Here is a 19409-nt window from a genome sequence, read left to right as displayed (position 1 = left end):
ACTCTCACATGCAGAGCTAGCAAGTTTTTAAGTCAGAAGTCTAAGCAGCCAAGAAAGAGTTAAGCCAAATGTAGTAAACTCCCTCAACCATGTAAGATGCTACCAGAACCATAGCTAAAAGTTTTGGAAAACACCTGTACTCGAGAGAAATCTATTTGATCAAAAGGAAGTAAATACTCATTATTAAATGTAAGCATCTCATCACCATTTGTGCATGACAAAGACAAAGAAAAGTAATGATTTCAAGCCATTTCTATGAAGTTCAGTGTCGGGACAGTGTATAAAATGAAGTATGGGTGAGATCAATAATTAGGAATAAATGCAGACATGATTCTGTCCATATTAAAAGAAAAAAAGAAAAGAAATCAATCTTCAAAAAAAGCCAGTGAAAATGGAAATCAGTTGACAGATCAGGAGCCCTAACATAGTATTTCATGAGGTTTTAGAATCATACAGGTAAACTTATTAAGGAAAATTACTTAAAACACAAAACAAACAAACAAAAAAACCACAGGAGTTTCCATCGTGGCTCAGTGGTTAATGAACCCCACTAGGACCCATGAGGATGCAGGTTCAATCTCTCTCAATGGATTAAGGATCCAGCGTTGCCGTGAGCTGTGGTCACAGACGTGGCTCGGATCCCCCGTTGCTGTGGCTGTGGTGTAGGCTAGCAGCTGTAGCTCCGATTCAACCCCTAGCCTGAGAACCTCCATATGCTGCGGGTACAGCCCTAAAAAGACAATAGACAAAACACAAAACCCAACCAAACAACTACAGCTCCACTCAAAAGACAATTTACCCTGATACTAAGTGACTTAATAGAATCAAATATGCTCATCTCTAAATAGAAGATAAAAGTGCAGTTTAAAAAAAATACTGGAAGAATGTGTACATTTCTTTAACAGACAACCCCCCCTTAAACCACTCATTTCTACTGCTATTTCTGTGCACAGCGAATAAAGTACCACAAGGGAGTCAAAGCCAAAGAGCATCTAAAAGACAGGGGTCATCCACATGAAAACCCACTTCTAGGTACCCTCGCAACAATTCCAAAGAGCCATGTGTTGACAGCTGGAAAACTACTGCAAGACAGAGTTTAAATGACCTTTTCGAATCCCGGTTTGTCTTGCAACACGAACTCAAGATGTTAAATCAGCATTTGCTTACAAATATTCTGTAAGCGACATTTCATTAATCCAACTGTTTCATCCTCTGGTTAATCGGAATTGTCAAACAGTACCACTGTACCAGCAGCTTTTTTTCGAACGGACTGGACAGATGGGGAGAAGGGGAAATCGCACTGCGTTAGGTCTGATGTGAACGATACTTAGAACTGAGTCTGATTTAACCCAACTTCATGCTTCTGATTAAGTGTTAAGCTTCTATTCTAGGAATTTTTTTGGAGAATTACACATATAACACGACACTGACGTTCACATGTTCAAAAAGACTGCAAGGAGAGGGAATGATTTCATTAATTAAAATTAACTTTGGGTAGAAAGCTCAGAACTAAGAAAATGCAGGATGTTTCCAGATATCTTGACATTGTGCAGGCTCATGAGCTAATAAACATTAGTGATGACACAGGACTCTCTGCTGGAGCAGAACGAAGACAAAAACGGCCTTTCCTTACACACACACACACACACACACACACACACACACACACACACGGGAAAGCTGGAGACACGGAAGCAGAGAAGGCCTGTGACTCACCGGGGAACTCCTCCTTGAGGTTGGGGAAATTAACATTAGTGTAGAGCACGGGGGCCACCGTTGCCATTTCGCCCAGGGCCTCCTCCTTCTCCCACTTGAGTGTGCTCCTCTGGGCGTTTGACATTGTATCATTTTCTCCTTCCATGGTGGGCGCCGAGGATGTCCAAGAGCCGTTAGGATCACTTGCCATTGGATTAAAGGCTGGATTTTTATCCCTGGCAAATCAAGTAACTTTCTAAGTACTATGGTCAAGCAGTTTCATTAAAGCTCTTACCACAAACAGCTGATGTTTGACAATTGTTAGCAAAGATCCCAGAGGGCGCAGCACACACACTAACACTGTGCACACACATCACTTAGAGTAATTAATATGTATCAAGTTTCTGCAGAAAGCAAAGGCTTCCAGATACCTGGCATCAGCGTAGGGAGATGGTGCGACAGAAGGGAAGGTTCCCAATCCGCTTCCAGCAGGCAGAGAGTTATGTGGGAGGTGAGGACCGGGTGCAATAAGGCCATTCATGAGTGGTATCCGTGAAAAAACATCTTAGAAGAAGAAAGCATTACTTCAGTTTGCAAATTATTAAAAAATAAAAGCAGCAAAATATTTCCAAATTAAAACTATTGAATAGTAATTACTATTTACCCCCCCCCCCTTTTTTTTCTTGGCTTTTTAGGACCATACCTATGGCATATGCAGGTTCCCAGGCTAGGGGTCAAATCAGAGCTACAGATGCCAACCTACACCACAGCTCAGAGCAATGCTGGATCCTTAACCCACTGAGCGAGGCCAGGGATCGAACCCGAAACCTCATGGTTCCTAGTTGGATTCATTTCTGCGGCACCACAAGGGGAACTCCTATTTATCACTATTTAATAAAAGGTGTTTATTTAAATACTATTTAAAAGTAGGATTTAAAGTATTGCCTACAGAGGAGCCGATTTCAAAACTGTAAAGTATGGTCTCTGTAATTCTATTTACTTTATCATGATAGATGTCTTGGAGACCAACAGCCCTGGGCTTGAATCTTAATTCTGCTACGTGCTGGAAGCAGAATCAAGCACTATTTCTGTAAGATGAGGGTATTCTGTAATGTAACTGGCACACTGCCTGCACCGTTTTCAGCACAGTGCTGGGATGCAGTACATGTGAACTCTAAAAAAGAAAGCGCCTTCCCTTCATGGCTCAGAGGTTAATGACTCTGACGAGGATCTATGAGGATTTGGGTTCAACCCCTGGCCTTGCGTTGAGCTGCAGTATAGCTGTAGACATGGCTTGGATCCTGAGTTGCTGCAGTGTAGGCTGGCGGCTGTAGCTCAGATTCGACCCCTAGCCTGGAACTTCCATATGCTGCAACTGCAGGTGTGGCCCTAAAAAGCAAAAAAAAAAAAAAAAAAAAAGAAAAGAAAAGAAAAAAAAAGGGGGGGTGAATCTCAACAAATGCTAATAAGTTATCAAATATTCCTTCTCTTCTCCACTCAAAAATGTACAAACAGATGTTCCTTATACCAAAATGAAAACCCGTCTACAACTTTTTCTTTTGTCTTTTTAGGGCATACCCGCCATACCCATGACATATGGAGGTTCCCAGGCTAAGAGTCAAATTGCAGCTGTAGTTGTCAGCCTATACCACAGCCACAGCAATGTCAAATCTGAGCTGCATCTGCGACCTACACCACAGCTCACGGCAACACCAGACCCTTAACCCACTGAGGCCAGAGATCGAACCCTCGTCCTCAAGGATACTAGCTGGATTTGTATCTCGTAGCGCTCTATCAGTACTAAGTACTGGAACTGCAATGCAACCATGTTGAAACCTTACATCAGAGGAAGAGCTATGACTTATTAGCACTTTACTACGTGCCTGGAACTGTTCTAAAAGCTTCTACGGTCCTCACGACAACCCTATGAAATGGGTTATTACATGTAGCTCCATTTACGCAAAAAGACTCAGAGAAACTAAATAACTTACTCAAGTACACATAAGTAAATGTAAAACATCCTCCCTTTATGATTATTTTCATTAGAAGCTGGTCTTGTCTTCCCCCTTCTCAAGTCTACCATGTTTACTCAACCTGGTCACACTAGTATCATTTTTTTTTTCTTTTTTGGTCTTTTTAGGGCCACACCCATGGCATATGGAGGTTTTCAGGCTAGGGGGTCAAACCGGAGCTGTAGCGGCTGGCCTAGGCCACAGCAACGCCAGATCTGAGCCGCGTCTGCAACCTACACCACAGCTCATGGCAACGCTGGATCCTTCAACCCACTGAGAGAGGCCAGGGATCGAACCTGAGTCCTCATGGATACTAGTAGGGTTTGTTAACCACTGAGCCACAACAGGAACTCCTAGTATCTTCTTCACGGCATGAATCATAGTGAGAACTGAAAAGTCACTTCATGTAACTTTCACCTAAAGTGATTTCAAGTTACTGTCTCCAGCTTGTAGAAATTTCCCCTTTCTGCTTTTTGACCTTCTGTAGAACTGTCAACACATCCCGCTCTGCCACCGGTCCTTCCTCCCCACTCAACTCTGTTAAGTTATTCCACTGAAAATCACAACCGTTACCATCCAATGAAACCACATCATTCAAGAACTCATCCTTCCTAACTTTACCACTGTCTAATCATCATTGCTAAGATCCTCTAACTCTCATGCAGGATCTTCATCTCCGTCTTTTTTTTTTTTTAATTTCACCTAACCCTTAGAAAGGGGACAAAAAAGGAGCATCCAATGCACACCTTATTTAAGTAAGTTAAGCATGTAACTCATTACATTTAATTAAGAGCTCTTCAAGATTGTGCACTCTCCTGGCAGTACGTTCTCTCAAATCTCATTCTTCTGACAACTTCGGTAACTACCGATACACAGATAATTCCTACATTTTCAGCTGCGTGCTTCAACCACCGCCAGGAAGTCAGAACAATGTATACACCCCCTTTCTGACAAACTAAAAATGGCCTAAAACTAAATTCATTACATCTCCACTACCCACCCTCCCCAACGCACACACAGACACACACTTCCTTGCTCCCTATTTCTAGTTTACAACACAATGGTTAGCCTCCAGGCAAGCCTGGCTCATATAGCGTCTAACTCGTTTCACCGCTCTCTCCTCACGCCTTACACCCACTGGGTAGCACAATCCTGCTTGTTCTAACATCTCTGTCTCTCAAATGCAACACCTCCTCTCCCTTAGCACTGCAGGTATATATACAGGGACTCAGATTCTTAACTCAGTTCCAGTTGCAATAAACTCATTAGTACAGCTTGTCTCAGATTCATTTCTGATTTTGACATCAGAGCTGCTCTGCCAAAATGTATCATCCATCAGGTCATTTCACTGGTGTGAGATTTTCAATGGCTCTCAGAAACCTGGAGAAAAAAAGGCCAACTGCCAACGCCTGGTTTGCATAGCTGCCTAAACAAAACCTAGCCCCAGGTGCACCCCCTGTTTTCGCCTCCTTAAACACTGCCTCCCCGCACAAAATCCTCGAAACCTTCCTTAAAAAGGAGACTGCACCGTGAAATGACTGAAAGAATGACTGTGAAGTCTTTTTTAAGGGCATTTATCTTTAATGGACATGATTTCCAAAATACATGCTTTCAGTTTCAGAAAACACAGAAAGAGCTTTTCTTTCATGTTGGGACGAGTTCTTCATCATTAAGGAAGTGTTAAGGGGACAATTTAAGCAAGAGGCACTTATGGTGATTCTCTTTTATCCAAATGTAAGTCACATGTTTAGTCTGGCAAAAATCAAGGTAAAATGGTGTTTACAGGCTAAATTGGTAGAAATTAAAATATTTTAACTATGTACATTATAGAACTTGGCATGTATACACAAAAATTGGTAGGGAAGATAAATTATCTGCACACTTTAGCATTCATACAACAGTGTATGAGCTTGTAAAAGTACCATTAGTCAATACACAGTCATGAAGCAGTGACAACAGGATACAGAGAAATGACCCCACACTCAGATTACCAAGCATACACCCCACCACAGGGCCACTCCAGACGCCTTTCTGTAGACAAGTCCCATACCTGCAGCACTACCTCCTCATCTACTCCCACAAGTTGTGACTCTAGCCAAGTCATGCTGCAGCTCTCCAGAAGGGGAGAAAGGAACGCTTTAAGCTTATTTTGCAACGAGTTACAGTGAGCAGAAGAAAATGGATCAATCGAAAAACAGGCCAATCTCCCTAGAATGAGGAACTTCACAGTCAGGGGTGGAAAGGTCCTGGATTTACTTTCAAAGATATACTGGGGCCATAGTCCGTGGCACAGTGTACAGTGCTGAAGACAGAAGGGACCCCACCTTCAAGGGGCTCACAATGTAGAGGGAAAACCACCATCACCCAAACAGGTATTTACATTTGTACCTCACGCTACAAATGGAAAGCACAGGGGTAGGTATGGAGGGGGTGCCCTGCTTGTCACACAAGACGACAGTGAAACTGAGACCGGATCCACCAGGCCAAGGCAGCCAGGTGAGGGGGGAGCAGTTTTCCAAAACAATTTTTCGGGAAGGCCTAAGTGAAAGTGAGCTGGGACTAGGCCTGGTGGGAGTGGTGAAGAAGGCAGGGGCTGCCGAGAATGCGAGCAGAAGAATGCTGGTCATAAAGCAAACCACTGACTTCGCGAGACCGCCAGCGAAGTCGGTGTGCCGCTGAGGCAAATGCAGAGATGAGTACTTTTCCGTGGGCGTGCCGTCACGAAGGGACAGGGCTGCAGGCGCACGCTGCACAGCCATACTTACGACACTTTTCTAGAGGTGACATACCCTGACTGTGCATGGGCAGCAGCTGTGGCGCCGGGGCAGGGGGAGGCTGCGCGGCTGCGGGGCTGAGCACCGCCGTAAACAGGTCCTCCACGTCCTTTCCTCCAAGCTCTGAGAGACACAATTACAGCGACCGTGAGGTTAAAAGACTGCAAGAGCCGAAGAATACAGGAAATGCCCTTTTCATCAAGTAAAAAAACAGAACACAGGTACCTGGAATTTTATATAACTTTCCAAGAATTGCTCCTAGGATAAAATAAAGAAGTGGAAATATTAACAACTACCATTTCGATGCCCTGATGCCAAAGAGCATTTGACATAAAATTATCAATGGAAATTAAATTGTAAATAAGCATGCAGAAATCTTTGAAAATCATATTTACTCATGTCTTTTAGAAAGCCTAGATGTAGGGCAAATAGTTTACCATCTGTGACCATTTTGTCTAGCTCAGGACTGAGGATGCCGTCAAGCTGCTCTTCACTCAAGGGTCGTGAACTCTGATTGACACTTGGCTGAGGCAGAGAAGGGTCATGAGCATCAGGCCCAATGTCTATTCCAGCTGGAGGAGCAAGACATGCACAGGGAGAAGAGTGAGTGCGCGTACCTCGCGCAAAATGCACGGCGTGAGTTACCTGCACTGACACCCAGCAACAGGACTGACACAGGCAATGAAAAGCCTGTCATTCTGAATTAATCTGGATTTTTTTTTTTTTTCTTTTTCTTTTTTGGCCACCCCATGGCACACAGAGTTTCCAGGCCAGGAATCAGATCTGAGCTGCAGTTGCAACCTACACTACAGCTGAGGCAATGCCAGATCCTTAACGCTCTGAGCTGGGCTGGGGATCACACCTGCGTCCCAGTGCTCCCAAGACGCCGACAATCCCCTTGCACCACAGCGGAAACTCCTGATCTGGATTCTTATACCAACCTGCAGTATTAATCAGTAAAAATCAGGCACAACGTATCTGTAAATTTAGGTGCCGCCTAAAGTTATATTTTAATCAAAGCAAGAACATTTCCTCAGGCACAAAAGAGCACATCTGGTTCTTAACTGCTAACTTCCACACAAAAAGCACCATATCATTAAGAATCAATATACCATGTTAAATATACAAACAATTGCTTTCATTTGGAAAACAGTGGTGTCAAATATATAGTTCAACTATATATGCAGTCTGTGAAACAATTAAGTTTCACACACATTTTTTAAAAAAGCTCTAAAATTCTTCATGCTTAGTAAAAATTAACCTTTTGCAAGTAATTTGAACTACAGGTTGTATTTCTGAAATGCAAAATAAGTCAAAAACAAGAAACAGATTATGTTTATAACATATTTTATCTCATATAAATTGGTTTTTAAGCAAGTCACATTTATAAGTGGTTTATCATCTACCTTATCATGCCTTCTCAATATTATTACTGTCAGAAAGTAAAATTTCATCTGCTCGTATCTGATCTTATATTAGGAACTAACTCTATAATATTTAGGCGATATTAACAAGAATAAAACCATTCACTTGAAAAAAAAAGAAAAAAGAAAAAAGAACACTACTGAGAGAGTCATCCAAAGCACAGTGCAGGTGTCCATGCTTTGGCTGCACACACAAAGGGAAAAGCGAAGTCGGATTAGTGACACATTAGCACTATAACAAATACACATGCACCTACAGGTTGTTTCAGCTGAATTCACTATTTAAAAAAAAAAAAAAAAAAAAAAAGACTACTTCTAGTCAGCCGTCATCCATTGCTCAGTTTCTTACCAAATGGACAAGGTGAGCTCTCAACCTGGAAAGTGCATAAATCAAGACCTACAAGACCCAAACCAAATAAAAGGGGTGATTACCAGGAGCAGGAAGTGGGGGACAATGCAAACAAAAGAAGAGACAGGTGCAGCAGGACACTAAGGCAACAGGCCTTACATCTGATGCACTTAGAAAGACAACATAAATGAACTAACTGGCTATCTCCCCTCTTAAAGCAGAAAAGCCAAGGCAGAGCAAATAAAACGAGTTCTTTGACAACGCCAAGGAAAAAAGAAAGAAGAAAAAATAAGGTTTATTTTCAGCTTCAGAGAAAAGACTAAACTTGTTTCACACACATATACCTCTCACTCACATCCTAAAGCAGACACTGGGCAGATGGGTATTCACATATACCTGAATGATCAACTGATTTCGCCAGGTCATCTGAAATTATTCCAAGAATGTCATCATCTGTGTTTAAGACTTCGGAAATGTCGGCTAAGGCGTCATCAGCAGTACCTAAGGAGAGCAAGTACTTCTTTAAAATGTCAATATTTTCCAAGAAATTAAATGCCGAAACTCACTCATTCAGCCATTTACTAAATATCTAGAGTAGCACAGATGCTGAGCTAAGTGGCAGAATTATAAAATTTAAGACTATTACTTCTAAAGTAATATTTCATAGAAAAGGCATTCCAACATTTTCAATACCAAAACATTTAAAATTAAGACTGTTTCTATTTTGTGACTATTATATATTAACAATAAAATAAAACTTAAAACTAAAACACCCTGGCAATAAAAGTGAAACAGAATGCTCTAAGAAACAAGGCAACAACGTCATTAAGACAGTGGCATCTCTAAAATGACACCTAGAAAATAACAGCAGAAGATAAATATCAAAGACAAACCTACTGTGGAGGAGTTCCTTGTAAAGTACAAACTGGATACCATCTCGTTAAATGCCTACTTCCAGCTCTACTCCTAACACGGATTAATTCACTTATTTATTCGAGAAGCTATCTGAGTACCCACGGAATCATGACTATGGATTATGGTAACAGGCACTGGTCCGGCCACCGGGAACGCAGAAGTGACCACAACCAAGCGCATGCCCTCCAGAGCTCACTTCTCTAGAGGGAGCCCGACAGTAAAGAAACGACCTGAGTATAAGTGCTGTAAAGACAAGCAACGAGCGGAAAAGGACTGAGAATCAGATGTGGAGATACTGCATTAGAGAAAGCGGTAGTGGTGACGAGGCATCAGTCTCAATGAGCTGGGGGAGCACACGTGCTCAGATGGAAAGAGCACCCCAGGCAGAGGGGAGGCAGGTACGACGACTGGAGGAGCGAGAGGTGTCATGACAAGCGGCGGTAGTAATAAAGGGAAAGATGGGGAGAAACACTAAAAACGCAGCCAAGCAAGATTACGTGTAGTTTCAAAGGTCAAAGTGAAGACTGATCTTTATTCTCAAGTATAAAGTACAGGTGACCTTTGAACAACATGGGGGAAGGGGCGACGACCCTCCACGCAGTCAAAACTCTGAATATAACGTTGACCCTCCCTGGCCTCTTTTCCATGTCTGCAGATTTAACCAACCAGAAATTCCAGACAGGTGTGGGTATTAGTGAAAAAAAAAAAAACCCGTGTAAGGGAGCCCTCCAAGTTCAAACCTCTGTCGTTCAAGGGCCCGCTGTACAATGGGAAGTTGGTGGAAGGGTGGAGGGGGGTCCGACAGCAGGACCGCCAGGGTCCAGGGGAGGGGCAGGGAGAGCTGGGCGAAGGGGTTGGCTCTGGGATATCATCGGAAGGCAGAGACAAACCTGCGGATGTATGAGATTCGGAAGGTGAGCTAGGGAGGCATCAAGGAGGACTCGATGGGTTTCTGCCCTAATCAAGGAGGAGAGGATGTAGGCTACCTGTTGTCACTGAAGTTACCAAACCTGTGAATTTTTTTCATCCATGTTGACTGCATTTTTACTTAAGGAAAAAAAAAAAAAAAAGAAGGGGAGAGGAAGACATAAAATACTCTAGATCTCAGAGCAAATGTTTCTGTGAAACATAAACATTCTCCTCCCATTAAACATATGCTTCTCAAAAAGAATTCATACATGGAGTTCCCGTCATGGCGAAGTGGTTAACGAATCCGACTAGGAACCATGAGGTTGCGGGTTCGATCCCTGGCCTTGCTCAGTGGGTTAAGGATCCGGCATTGCCATGAGCTGTGGTGTAGGTCACAGACGTGGCTCAGATCTGGCATTGCTGTGGCTCTGGCATAGGCTGGTGGCTACAGCTCAGATTCGACCCCTAGCCTGGGAACCTCCATATGCTGCGGAAGTGGCCCTAGAAAAGGCAAAAAGAAAAAAAAAAAAAAAAAAGAATTCATACATACATAAAAACATTAGAATTTTTCAAAGTGAAAACTAAAGTTTGTATGCCCAATTATTTGTAAAGTCTTAAAAAGATAAAATTATTTCAAGAATGTATTCTGTAAACAGTACACTTGAAAGAAAAAAAAATTCTGGGAGTTCCCATCGTGGCGCAGCAGAAATTAATCTGACTAGGAACCATGAGGTTGCAGGTTCGATCTCTGGCCTTGCTCAGTGAGTTAAGGATCTGGCGCTGCTGTGAGCCGTGGTATAGTTGCAGACATGGCTCGGATCCGGCATTGCTGTGGCTGTGGTGTAGGCCGGCGGCTACAGCTCTGATTAGACCCCTAGCCTGGGAACCTCCATATGCTGTGGGTGCAGCTCTAAAAAGACAAAAGACCAAAAAAAAAAAAATTGGATAATTCTTTCAGAGGCCATCAAGGGTTTACATGCTTGTTTGTTTTAAACAAAAGGAATTCTACTAAACAAATTACAATCAAGATTTTTTAAAAGACGACGTTTTAAAAGATCCCAACCTAAAGAGATTCTGCATTTTATCGACAAATTATTAAAACTAATGTAATGGACGACACTGCATTAAATATTTTTAAAGAGGAAGCTATTCCTTTTAACTTCCCCCTTATAAAGGCAAAACAGTGGTTCAAGTGCACCGAACATTCCCTTCAACCTAGGTTTTGAGATGCATGTTACTCTAGTCCTCTACGTTTTGGCTTTATCATTAAACCTTTCTTCAGCAGTTTTGTGGAAAAAACAATTTCAAATAAAAGAGGAATAAAAATAGCATGTATCACAACAGGTCTTCTGTCCAACTTTAGTTCTCGTCCCTTATAAACACTCAAGTGCCATTAACATCTATGTAGGTCTTTACATGAGTAGTCAAAATTCTTCTGAGATACCCCTCAAGGGAAGACATCTTCTGAAGGACCAACAAGTCTCTCATTACACACATTATTTTATTTATTGGTTCGTTTGTTTTTTACGGCCACACTAGAGGCATACGGAAGTTCTAAGGGGTCGGTCCAGTCAGAGCTGCAGCTGAGGCCTACCTTACAGCCACACCAACACCAGATCCGAGTCACATCTATCTGCAACCTACGCCACAGCTTGTACCAACGCTGCTGGATCCTTAACCCACTGAGAGACATCAGGGATCAAACTCACATCCTTAAAGAGACTAAACTGGATTCCCAACCCGCTGAGCCACAATGGGAACTCCTATAAACAACATAATGACATGGATGAGGGCAGGTAAGTACTTAAAACCACAGAACTAAAGTAAAATGATCTGCTGACATTAAGCAAGGAGCATGGCCTTTGTCTCAATTAATGTCCTCACTGCTGCTAACAGTGAGGAAGACTGGGGAATGCGTACCCATAACCGGAGGATAAGACGGCTTCTAATTATTTAAAGAAGTTAACATCAAAAATAAAAGTCTATATTTCAACCCAGGATAATACCCAATCAAGTTAATGAAGCTGCAACTACTCAATACATCAAGTCATCTTTCAATGGAAGGCTGTCAATCTTATTTTCCAAATTGAGTTTATAAAATTGAGTAACAAATGTAATTCAATGGATAAAAAAGGAAGCTTAGGAGTTCCCGTCGTGGCGCAGTGGTTAACGAATCCGACTAGGAACCATGAGGTTGCGGGTTCGATCCCTGGCCTTGCTCAGGGGGTTAACGATCCGGCGTTGCCGTGAGCTGTGGTGTAGGTTGCAGACGCAGCTCGGATCCTGCGTTGCTGTGGCTCTGGCGTAGGCCGGTGGCTACAGCTCCGATTCAACCCCTAGCCTGGGAACCTCCATATGCCGCGGGAGCGGCCCAAGAAATAGCAACAATAACAACAACAACAACAACAACAAAGACAAAAGACAAAAGACAAAGGACAAAAAAAAAAAAAAGGAAGCTTATCAGAATAACAGTAAATTTATAACTGACAGTCAGATAAGAATACAGAAGTGGGGGGAAAACTGTGACACTGAACTAGTTAAACACAATGAGCCTGGCTGATGCTCACGTTACTTAATAAATGTTAAATTCTCATACCTGTCTCTGATTCTAGGTGGTCCTCATATTGACTCTATCTAGGGCAGGGGTTCTCAGACGGGGACAATTCTGCAGGGGACATCTGGCTTATCTAGAGACATTTTTGATCACAGCGACATCGTGAGGACAGAGATGCTGCCTAATACTGTACGACACACCCGACGGCCTCCCTCCTCCAACAAAAGTTTATCTGGCCCAAAGTGTCCGTGGTGAGAGACTGATCTCAGGCATCCGATTTCACGTTATTAACAAGTGATCAGCCAGCTCCCAACCACAGCACTCTTTTTTCCTCTTGTGAATTTCTTGGGGCTGTGTAATTAACGAAAACTCTACCTTACCTCAGTTGAAGGTTGCTATATTTACAACTCACCAATTATGGCCTAATTACACTCCCTGGTATTGTCCTCAGCAAACTGTAAACCAAGTATTTTCCTTTGCAACTCACAAGAGTTGATTTGGTGGTAGTTACATAGATAAATTTATTTGTCAAACATTATAGACCTGGTCCACTTAAAATAGTTCTATCTACGCAATACAAGTTATACTTCAATACAGTTATTTTTAATGCAGATGAGGCCAAGCTAAAGCATTTCAAAGGTTTGATTCCAAGGAAGATGAATGTCATGTGATACAGAAAACATTTGTGATTTATTCCACATACCATGAGTTCCAGGTTTCGCTGGCGTTGAGGACGAGCTGAGTAGTGGATCTAAGGAAGGGTCCAAGAAATTTGTGTTCATGTTTGTTTTATATGAAAGCTGAGCTGCATCTTCTGATAGATTATCTAAACTTAGCTTGTTTTGTCTACTTGTATCTAGAAGATCTTTTCCAAAGAAAGCTTCCTAAAGATAAGCACATGTGAAAATGATTGACTTAGTTATAAATTCTAAAATTATAATATTTTGAAATCATTTTGATAAGAAGGTAAATATTACATGAAAGTTCATTATTTAACAATATAGAAAATAAATACATGAACAATATAGAAATATCCTGTCAATTCCTTTATATAGAGTCCACTTCATTAATTAATTAATTTATTTATAGCTATGTCCATGGCATGAGGAAGTTCCCAGGCCAAGGACGGAACCCATGCCACAGCAGCAACCGGAGCCACAGCTGCAGCAATGCTGGATTCTTCCTTCACCACAAGAGAATTCCTTGATTCCCTTATTTTACAAGTAAGATTTTATTTTTTTTAAGTTTTACTGGAAACAAAATTATGCAAATAAAACCACACAATTCTGTCACATGTTATTTCAAGCAACTGCCATATAATGATTCAATAATCCCAGATTAGACGAAAACTAAATTTTAAAATTGATAAATTTACAACACTATGAGACCTAAATTCATATTGTAAGAAAAACTAAAGTGTCATGAGTATTATTAAAATTTATTGATTCTTTGCAGAGGATAGCTCGAGGGTTTGATCTACAGCTTAAATATTTATACATTTCAGGTAGATTTTAGTCATCTCATACTGAATCATACAACCATAATAAAGACATCACACACTATACATCTGAAAGAAGAGCCTGGGTCATTTTAACCATGCTATGTGTACAAAGTCTCCTGCTATTAAAGACACTGGCTTTTTATTCCTTCATTCGTGTTAACTCTTCTCCATTTCAATACAATTTCTCTACTGCAGAGCCCACTCTTGCAAGCTGGGCTCCTTACAGCTCTACCATCGCTCCCAAACTTCTCAAGGATCAATAAAGGAACCAATGGAAGCTTCCCTTCCTTCAACCAAGAGGCTCTGTTCTAATCTAATTTCTATAATGCAGTCTGTCTGCAAAGGGGATCCTTGGTAGAGGGTAACTACCAACATGCAACACACTCTTGCCGAAGCTACATACAAAAAAAAGGTTTAACTGCAGCAATATTTTATAATACTAAAAAGTGAAAACAACCTCAATGTCAAAAAGCATGTGACTAAATATAGACAGTGATACTATAAAATAATGCATTAATTTTATTTTTATTTTATTTTTTGCTTTATAGGGCTGCACCCTCAACATATGGAAGTTCCCAAGCTAGGGGCCTATGCCACAGCCACAGCAATGTGGGATCCAAGCCACATATGCAACCTACACCACAGCTCACGGCAACACTGGATCCCCGACCCACTGAGCAAGGTCAGGGATCAAACCCCCACATCCTCATAGATACTAGTAGGATTCATTTCCATTGCGCCACAACAGGAACTCCAATGCGTGAATTTTTTAAAAAGGATGGACAACTATCCTGTCAAAGAAAAGCTCTAAACTACAGTATTAAAAGAAAGCAAGTTCTGGAGTTCCCGTCATGGCGCAGTGGTTAACGAATCCAACTAGGAACCATGAGGTTGCGGGTTTGATCCCTGGCCTTGCTCAGTGGGTTAAGGATCTGGCGTTGCCGTGAGCTGTGGTGTATAGGTTGCAGACGCAGCTCAGATCCCGCGTTGCTGTGGCTCTGGCGTAGGCCGGCGGCTACAGCTCCGATTCGACTCCTAGCCTGGGAACCTCTAAATGCCGCGGGAGTGGCCCTAGAAAAGGCAAAAAAACAACAAAAACAAACAAAAAAATTAAATTAAAAAAAATAAAGCAAGGTGAGTGGTTGCTTTCAATACAATACAAACCAAGACTATTAAGACTATGAAAAGATAAATTATTTTAAAGTTCCAGAAGGAAAAAACACCAAACTGTTGACTTCTGAAAGGGAGCAGAGGAGAAGGTATGTGAAGTCTGGCGAAGGAGCTGGAAATCTGATTTGAAATTTTCTTTTTTTTTTAAGTGAACAAGTTGTTTCACTCTGAAAAAGAAACTGAAAGCCCAGAAAAACAGAGCACTGGACAGAAGATGATTTGTTTCTTATACTATCAATATTTTCATCATTGGGGAAAATGCTAACTAGCAGAAAGCACCTGAGAACTTTACAGATCCTTTTTTCAATGCTTTCAGTATAAATTTCATAAACCTGAGATAACAAGGACCAAGAATTTTTTTCTTTCCAGGGCCAATGATGAATTTAGTGATATTTCTCAAAAACTGTAACATTCTTGACTACTTTGGTGGCTTTTTATCTCCTGCCGTTAACATAAGGGAGTGGCTGCATGCAGTTTCTGACTTAATAATGTTCAGTGATGCCCTGACCTACCACAGGGGTTCCTACGGCCACGTGGTACCACCAGCTCTTAGGAGACCACATAACTATTTCTACTGGGTAGATTAAACAATTACTTATAGTTTATCTTGACACTGCTATGATTAATAAAGAAAAACTACAGGGAAAAAACTTACTGAATTCTTTTTCTCTTTTGACGGCTATACGTGTGGCTTACAGAAGTTCCTGGGCTAGGGGCTGAATCAGAGCTGTGCAGCTGCTGGCCTATGTCGTAGCCACAACGGATCCAAACCACATCTGTGACCCACACTGCAGACTGTGGCAATGACAGATCCTGAACCCACTGAGTAAGGCCAGGGATCGAACCCCCATCCTCACAGAGACTATGTTGGGTCCTTAAACCACTGATCCACAACAGGAACTCCATCTGACTGAATTCTTAATAGCTTCTTAATAACACTATTATTTCCCAGTCCCCTGCCCCAAACAATGGTGAAAAAAACACAACTGCTATCACAAGATGTCCAGGAAACAGCACCATCACAAAAGCTTCCTTCATATCAAAAGATCTATGATACTGGTAAACACAAAAAGAAACACCCCAGATCAACACTTAAGATTACAGAAGTGATCACGAAATCAGATCCAATATTTTTAAAGGCTCTTTTACCGTAGTATGAAATAGTCTGTTTTCACACTTTCATTAAAAAGCTAAAGAAAGCTTCCTAGAATTCCCATCGTGGCACAGTGGAAACACACCCAACTAGGAATCATGAGGTTGATGGTTTAGTCCCTGGCCTCAGAGTGGGTTAAGGATCCAGTGCTGTCGTGAGCCGTGGTGTAGGTCACAGACACAGCTCTGGTGCAGGCCGTGGTATAGGCTGGTGGCTACAGCTCCAACTGGACCTCTAGCCTGTGAACCTCCATGTGCCGCCCTAAAAAAGCAAAAAAAAAAAAAAAAAAGCTAAAGAAAGCTTTCTGAAGATAGATTATACTTGAGAGGAGGATCAAGAAGGATCAGGATGAGGAGAGCCTGTCATCCACTCCTGACTCCCAGGAAGGATGATTAAGAAGAGCGGTGAAAAGAAAGCAGACGACACAGAGGATGCAATTAAAGACAGTCTCGACAGTCAATGGGTCTATCCCCTGAACATCAAAATCACGGTTACATATTTTTAAAAGGTACAAAGCTAGAATGCATGGGTATATGAAGGGAATAGGGGAAAATAAAACATTCGCTTGGAGTTCCCGTCGTGGCGCAGTGGTTAACAAATCCGACTAGGAACCATGAGGTCGCGGGTTCAGTCCCTGCCCTTGCTCAGTGGGTTAACGATCCGGCGTTGCCGTGAGCTGTGGTGTAGGTTGCAGACGCGGCTCGGATCCCGCGTTGCTGTGGCTCTGGCGTAGGCCGGTGGCTACAGCTCCGATTCAACCCCTAGCCTGGGAACCTCCATATGCCACGGAAGCGGCCCAAGAGATAGCAACAACAACAAAAGACAAAAAGACCAAAAAAAAAAAAAAACATTCGCTAAAGACAAAATTAGAGTTCCTGTCATGACTCAGAGGTTAACGAACCCAACCAGCATCCATGAGGACTTGAGTTTGATCTCTGGCCTCGCTCAGTGGGTTAAGGATCCAGTGTTGCCCTGAGCTGCGGTGTAGGTCAAAGACGCAGCTTGGATCCCACATTGCTGTGGCTGTGGTATAGGCCGGCAGCTACAGCTCCGACTGGACCCCTAGCCTGGGAACCTCCACATGCCATGGGTGTGGCCTTAAAAAAAAGTTAAACACCTAGCATACACAATTCTTATTTAATCTCTCAACAGTTCTGTGCAATAAGCATTATCACAGTTTTATAGATGAGAAAACTGGGGCACACAGATGTTAAACCGAACAAGACCACACAGCTAAATGGTAGCAGAGTGGTACCCAAACCCTGGACTCTGAATTTAAAAAGTAAATCTTTAAAATGGACATTTCCCTAATGATATTAGTTGTGTAATAGAAAGTCACACTCAAATAGTACATACTTAAGGTAACTGTGTCTTATTTATCACATATAGAAGGTTTTTTGTTTGTCTTTTTAGGGCTGCATCCAAGGCATATGGAGGTTCCCAGGCTGGGGGTCAAATCAGAGCTGTTGCCCTGGCCTATGTCACAGCAACACTGGATCTGAGCTGCGTCTGCGACCTATACCACAGCTCAGGGCAATGACGGATCCTTAACCCACTGAGTGAGGCCAGGGATCGAACCTGCATCCTCATGAATACTAGTCAGAGCCACAACGGGAACTCAATATATAGTTTTTCACTCAAGTAAGTATTTGAATTTTATACTTCTAATTACCCAAAAAATTAAGGAAGCTGTATGTTAATTGAAAGGAAATGCATTTTAATTACAACCAATTAAACTAGTAATCACTAACTGGAAAAGTAAGGTAAAGGAAAACATACGACACAAGCAATGAAGCATCAACTCTGGTCACAGCTGTGTGGGAGGGACATCGGATGGACACTCGGTGGTCACCCTGTCCCACTTCGGTTTTCACACAGGAAGGAACAAGGGCCAGGAAGCATGAGTTACACGCTCATGGAACCAGAATCAGCTGCTTAAGCTCAGTCCTATTTCTCATATGGGGCTCTTTCCAATGGACCTAGAACTCGTCAACTGAACGCTTCTTCAATGGCCTTGAACTCTTCTATGACTTAACACTTACGAGATGAACTAGAAGGGCTTCTATTTTCATACAGTCCCACATCTATCAAACATATTTCTTCATATGGAAGGCTATGATGTCTACTTCAGAAGAGGAAAACAATTCCACTTGCATCCGTGGTTCACTGGGTCTCTACCTTGGCTGCTAAAACCTGTCTTCATTCAGTGGGCGTAATCACTGTAACGTGCTGGCAAAGGGAGGTGCCCACCAGACCCGGGTTTGTGGAGCGCACAGCTGTGACGGGTTTGGAAGAATGAGCTTTTCCTAGCCCAAAGAGCTCTGCGTGGCTTCCGAAATTTACAAGTGAAACACTGAGGGAAAAAGAGACCTTTCTGGAGTTCCCGTTGTGGTGTAGAGGAAACGAATCCAACCAGTATCCGCGAAGGTGAGGGCTCGATCCCAGGCCTCGCTCAGTGGGTCAGGGTTCCTGCACTGCTATGGCTCTGGCGCAGGCCAGCGGCTATAGCTCTGATTCAACCCCTAGCCTGGGAACCTCCATAGGCCACGGGTGCAGCCCTAAAAAGCAAAAAAACAAAACAAACAAACAAAAAAGAACTTTGTGAAAAGGATCAAAGCACAAAAAAGGTAAATGTAATTTTTAAGGGCCCCTGGAAGGTAAAAATGGCATTCATGATTACTGATGAAAACAAGGAAAATATGCACAAAAACAACAGAACTGTTCTTAAACACTCAACGCTCACTTTATATTTCTTTCATTAACAAATACATAATACAAAGCAAAATATTACCTGTAAGTAGGCAGGAAAAATTTCTTCAAGCTTATTTTTCCTTTTTCGATATCTTTTCTTTATTTTTTCAGTGTTTTCAGTAACAGAAACGGATTCATCAACTAGAGTATCTGGTAACTGCTCACTCCAGCCTGAAACAATAACCACGCTTTTAAATTTTTC

The 19409-nt window shown here is 42.2% G+C and overlaps 1 protein-coding gene and 1 long non-coding RNA gene across 13 annotated transcripts in view; one reads left to right on the top strand and one right to left on the bottom strand.

Moving 5' to 3' along the window:
• The window catches only part of LOC146394879 (uncharacterized), a 61805-nt gene extending 53765 nt beyond the window's left edge, over window positions 1-8040 (top strand). The window contains exon 2 of the long non-coding RNA XR_014833559.1: window positions 3550-8040. This is a non-coding gene — a long non-coding RNA (uncharacterized LOC146394879). The remainder of the gene's footprint in view (window positions 1-3549) is intronic.
• Window positions 1-19409, bottom strand: part of KMT2C (lysine methyltransferase 2C) — a 286602-nt gene that overhangs the window by 48113 nt on the left and 219080 nt on the right. For 10 of the 12 annotated variants that reach the window (XM_021079123.2, XM_085005082.1, XM_085005084.1 and 7 more), the window contains 9 exons: window positions 19248-19378; window positions 13336-13516; window positions 8651-8755; window positions 8255-8302; window positions 6919-7053; window positions 6707-6739; window positions 6497-6604; window positions 2127-2259; window positions 1717-1931 (listed from right to left, as the gene is read on the bottom strand). In XM_021079123.2, coding sequence (XP_020934782.2) covers window positions 1717-1931; window positions 2127-2259; window positions 6497-6604; window positions 6707-6739; window positions 6919-7053; window positions 8255-8302; window positions 8651-8755; window positions 13336-13516; window positions 19248-19378 — 1089 coding nt within the window. The remainder of the gene's footprint in view (window positions 1-1716; window positions 1932-2126; window positions 2260-6496; window positions 6605-6706; window positions 6740-6918; window positions 7054-8254; window positions 8303-8650; window positions 8756-13335; window positions 13517-19247; window positions 19379-19409) is intronic. The other 2 variants (XM_021079130.2, XM_085005088.1) reach the window with 1 other exon arrangement.

This window comes from Sus scrofa, chromosome 18, assembly GCF_054392235.1.
Source record: "Sus scrofa isolate SSC_HxYL_T2T_F1_AM1 chromosome 18, Sscrofa_HxYL_maternal_Yorkshire_Landrace_v2.0, whole genome shotgun sequence".
Classification (NCBI taxonomy): domain Eukaryota; kingdom Metazoa; phylum Chordata; class Mammalia; order Artiodactyla; family Suidae; genus Sus; species Sus scrofa.
This window is presented reverse-complemented; position numbering and strand designations above follow the sequence as displayed.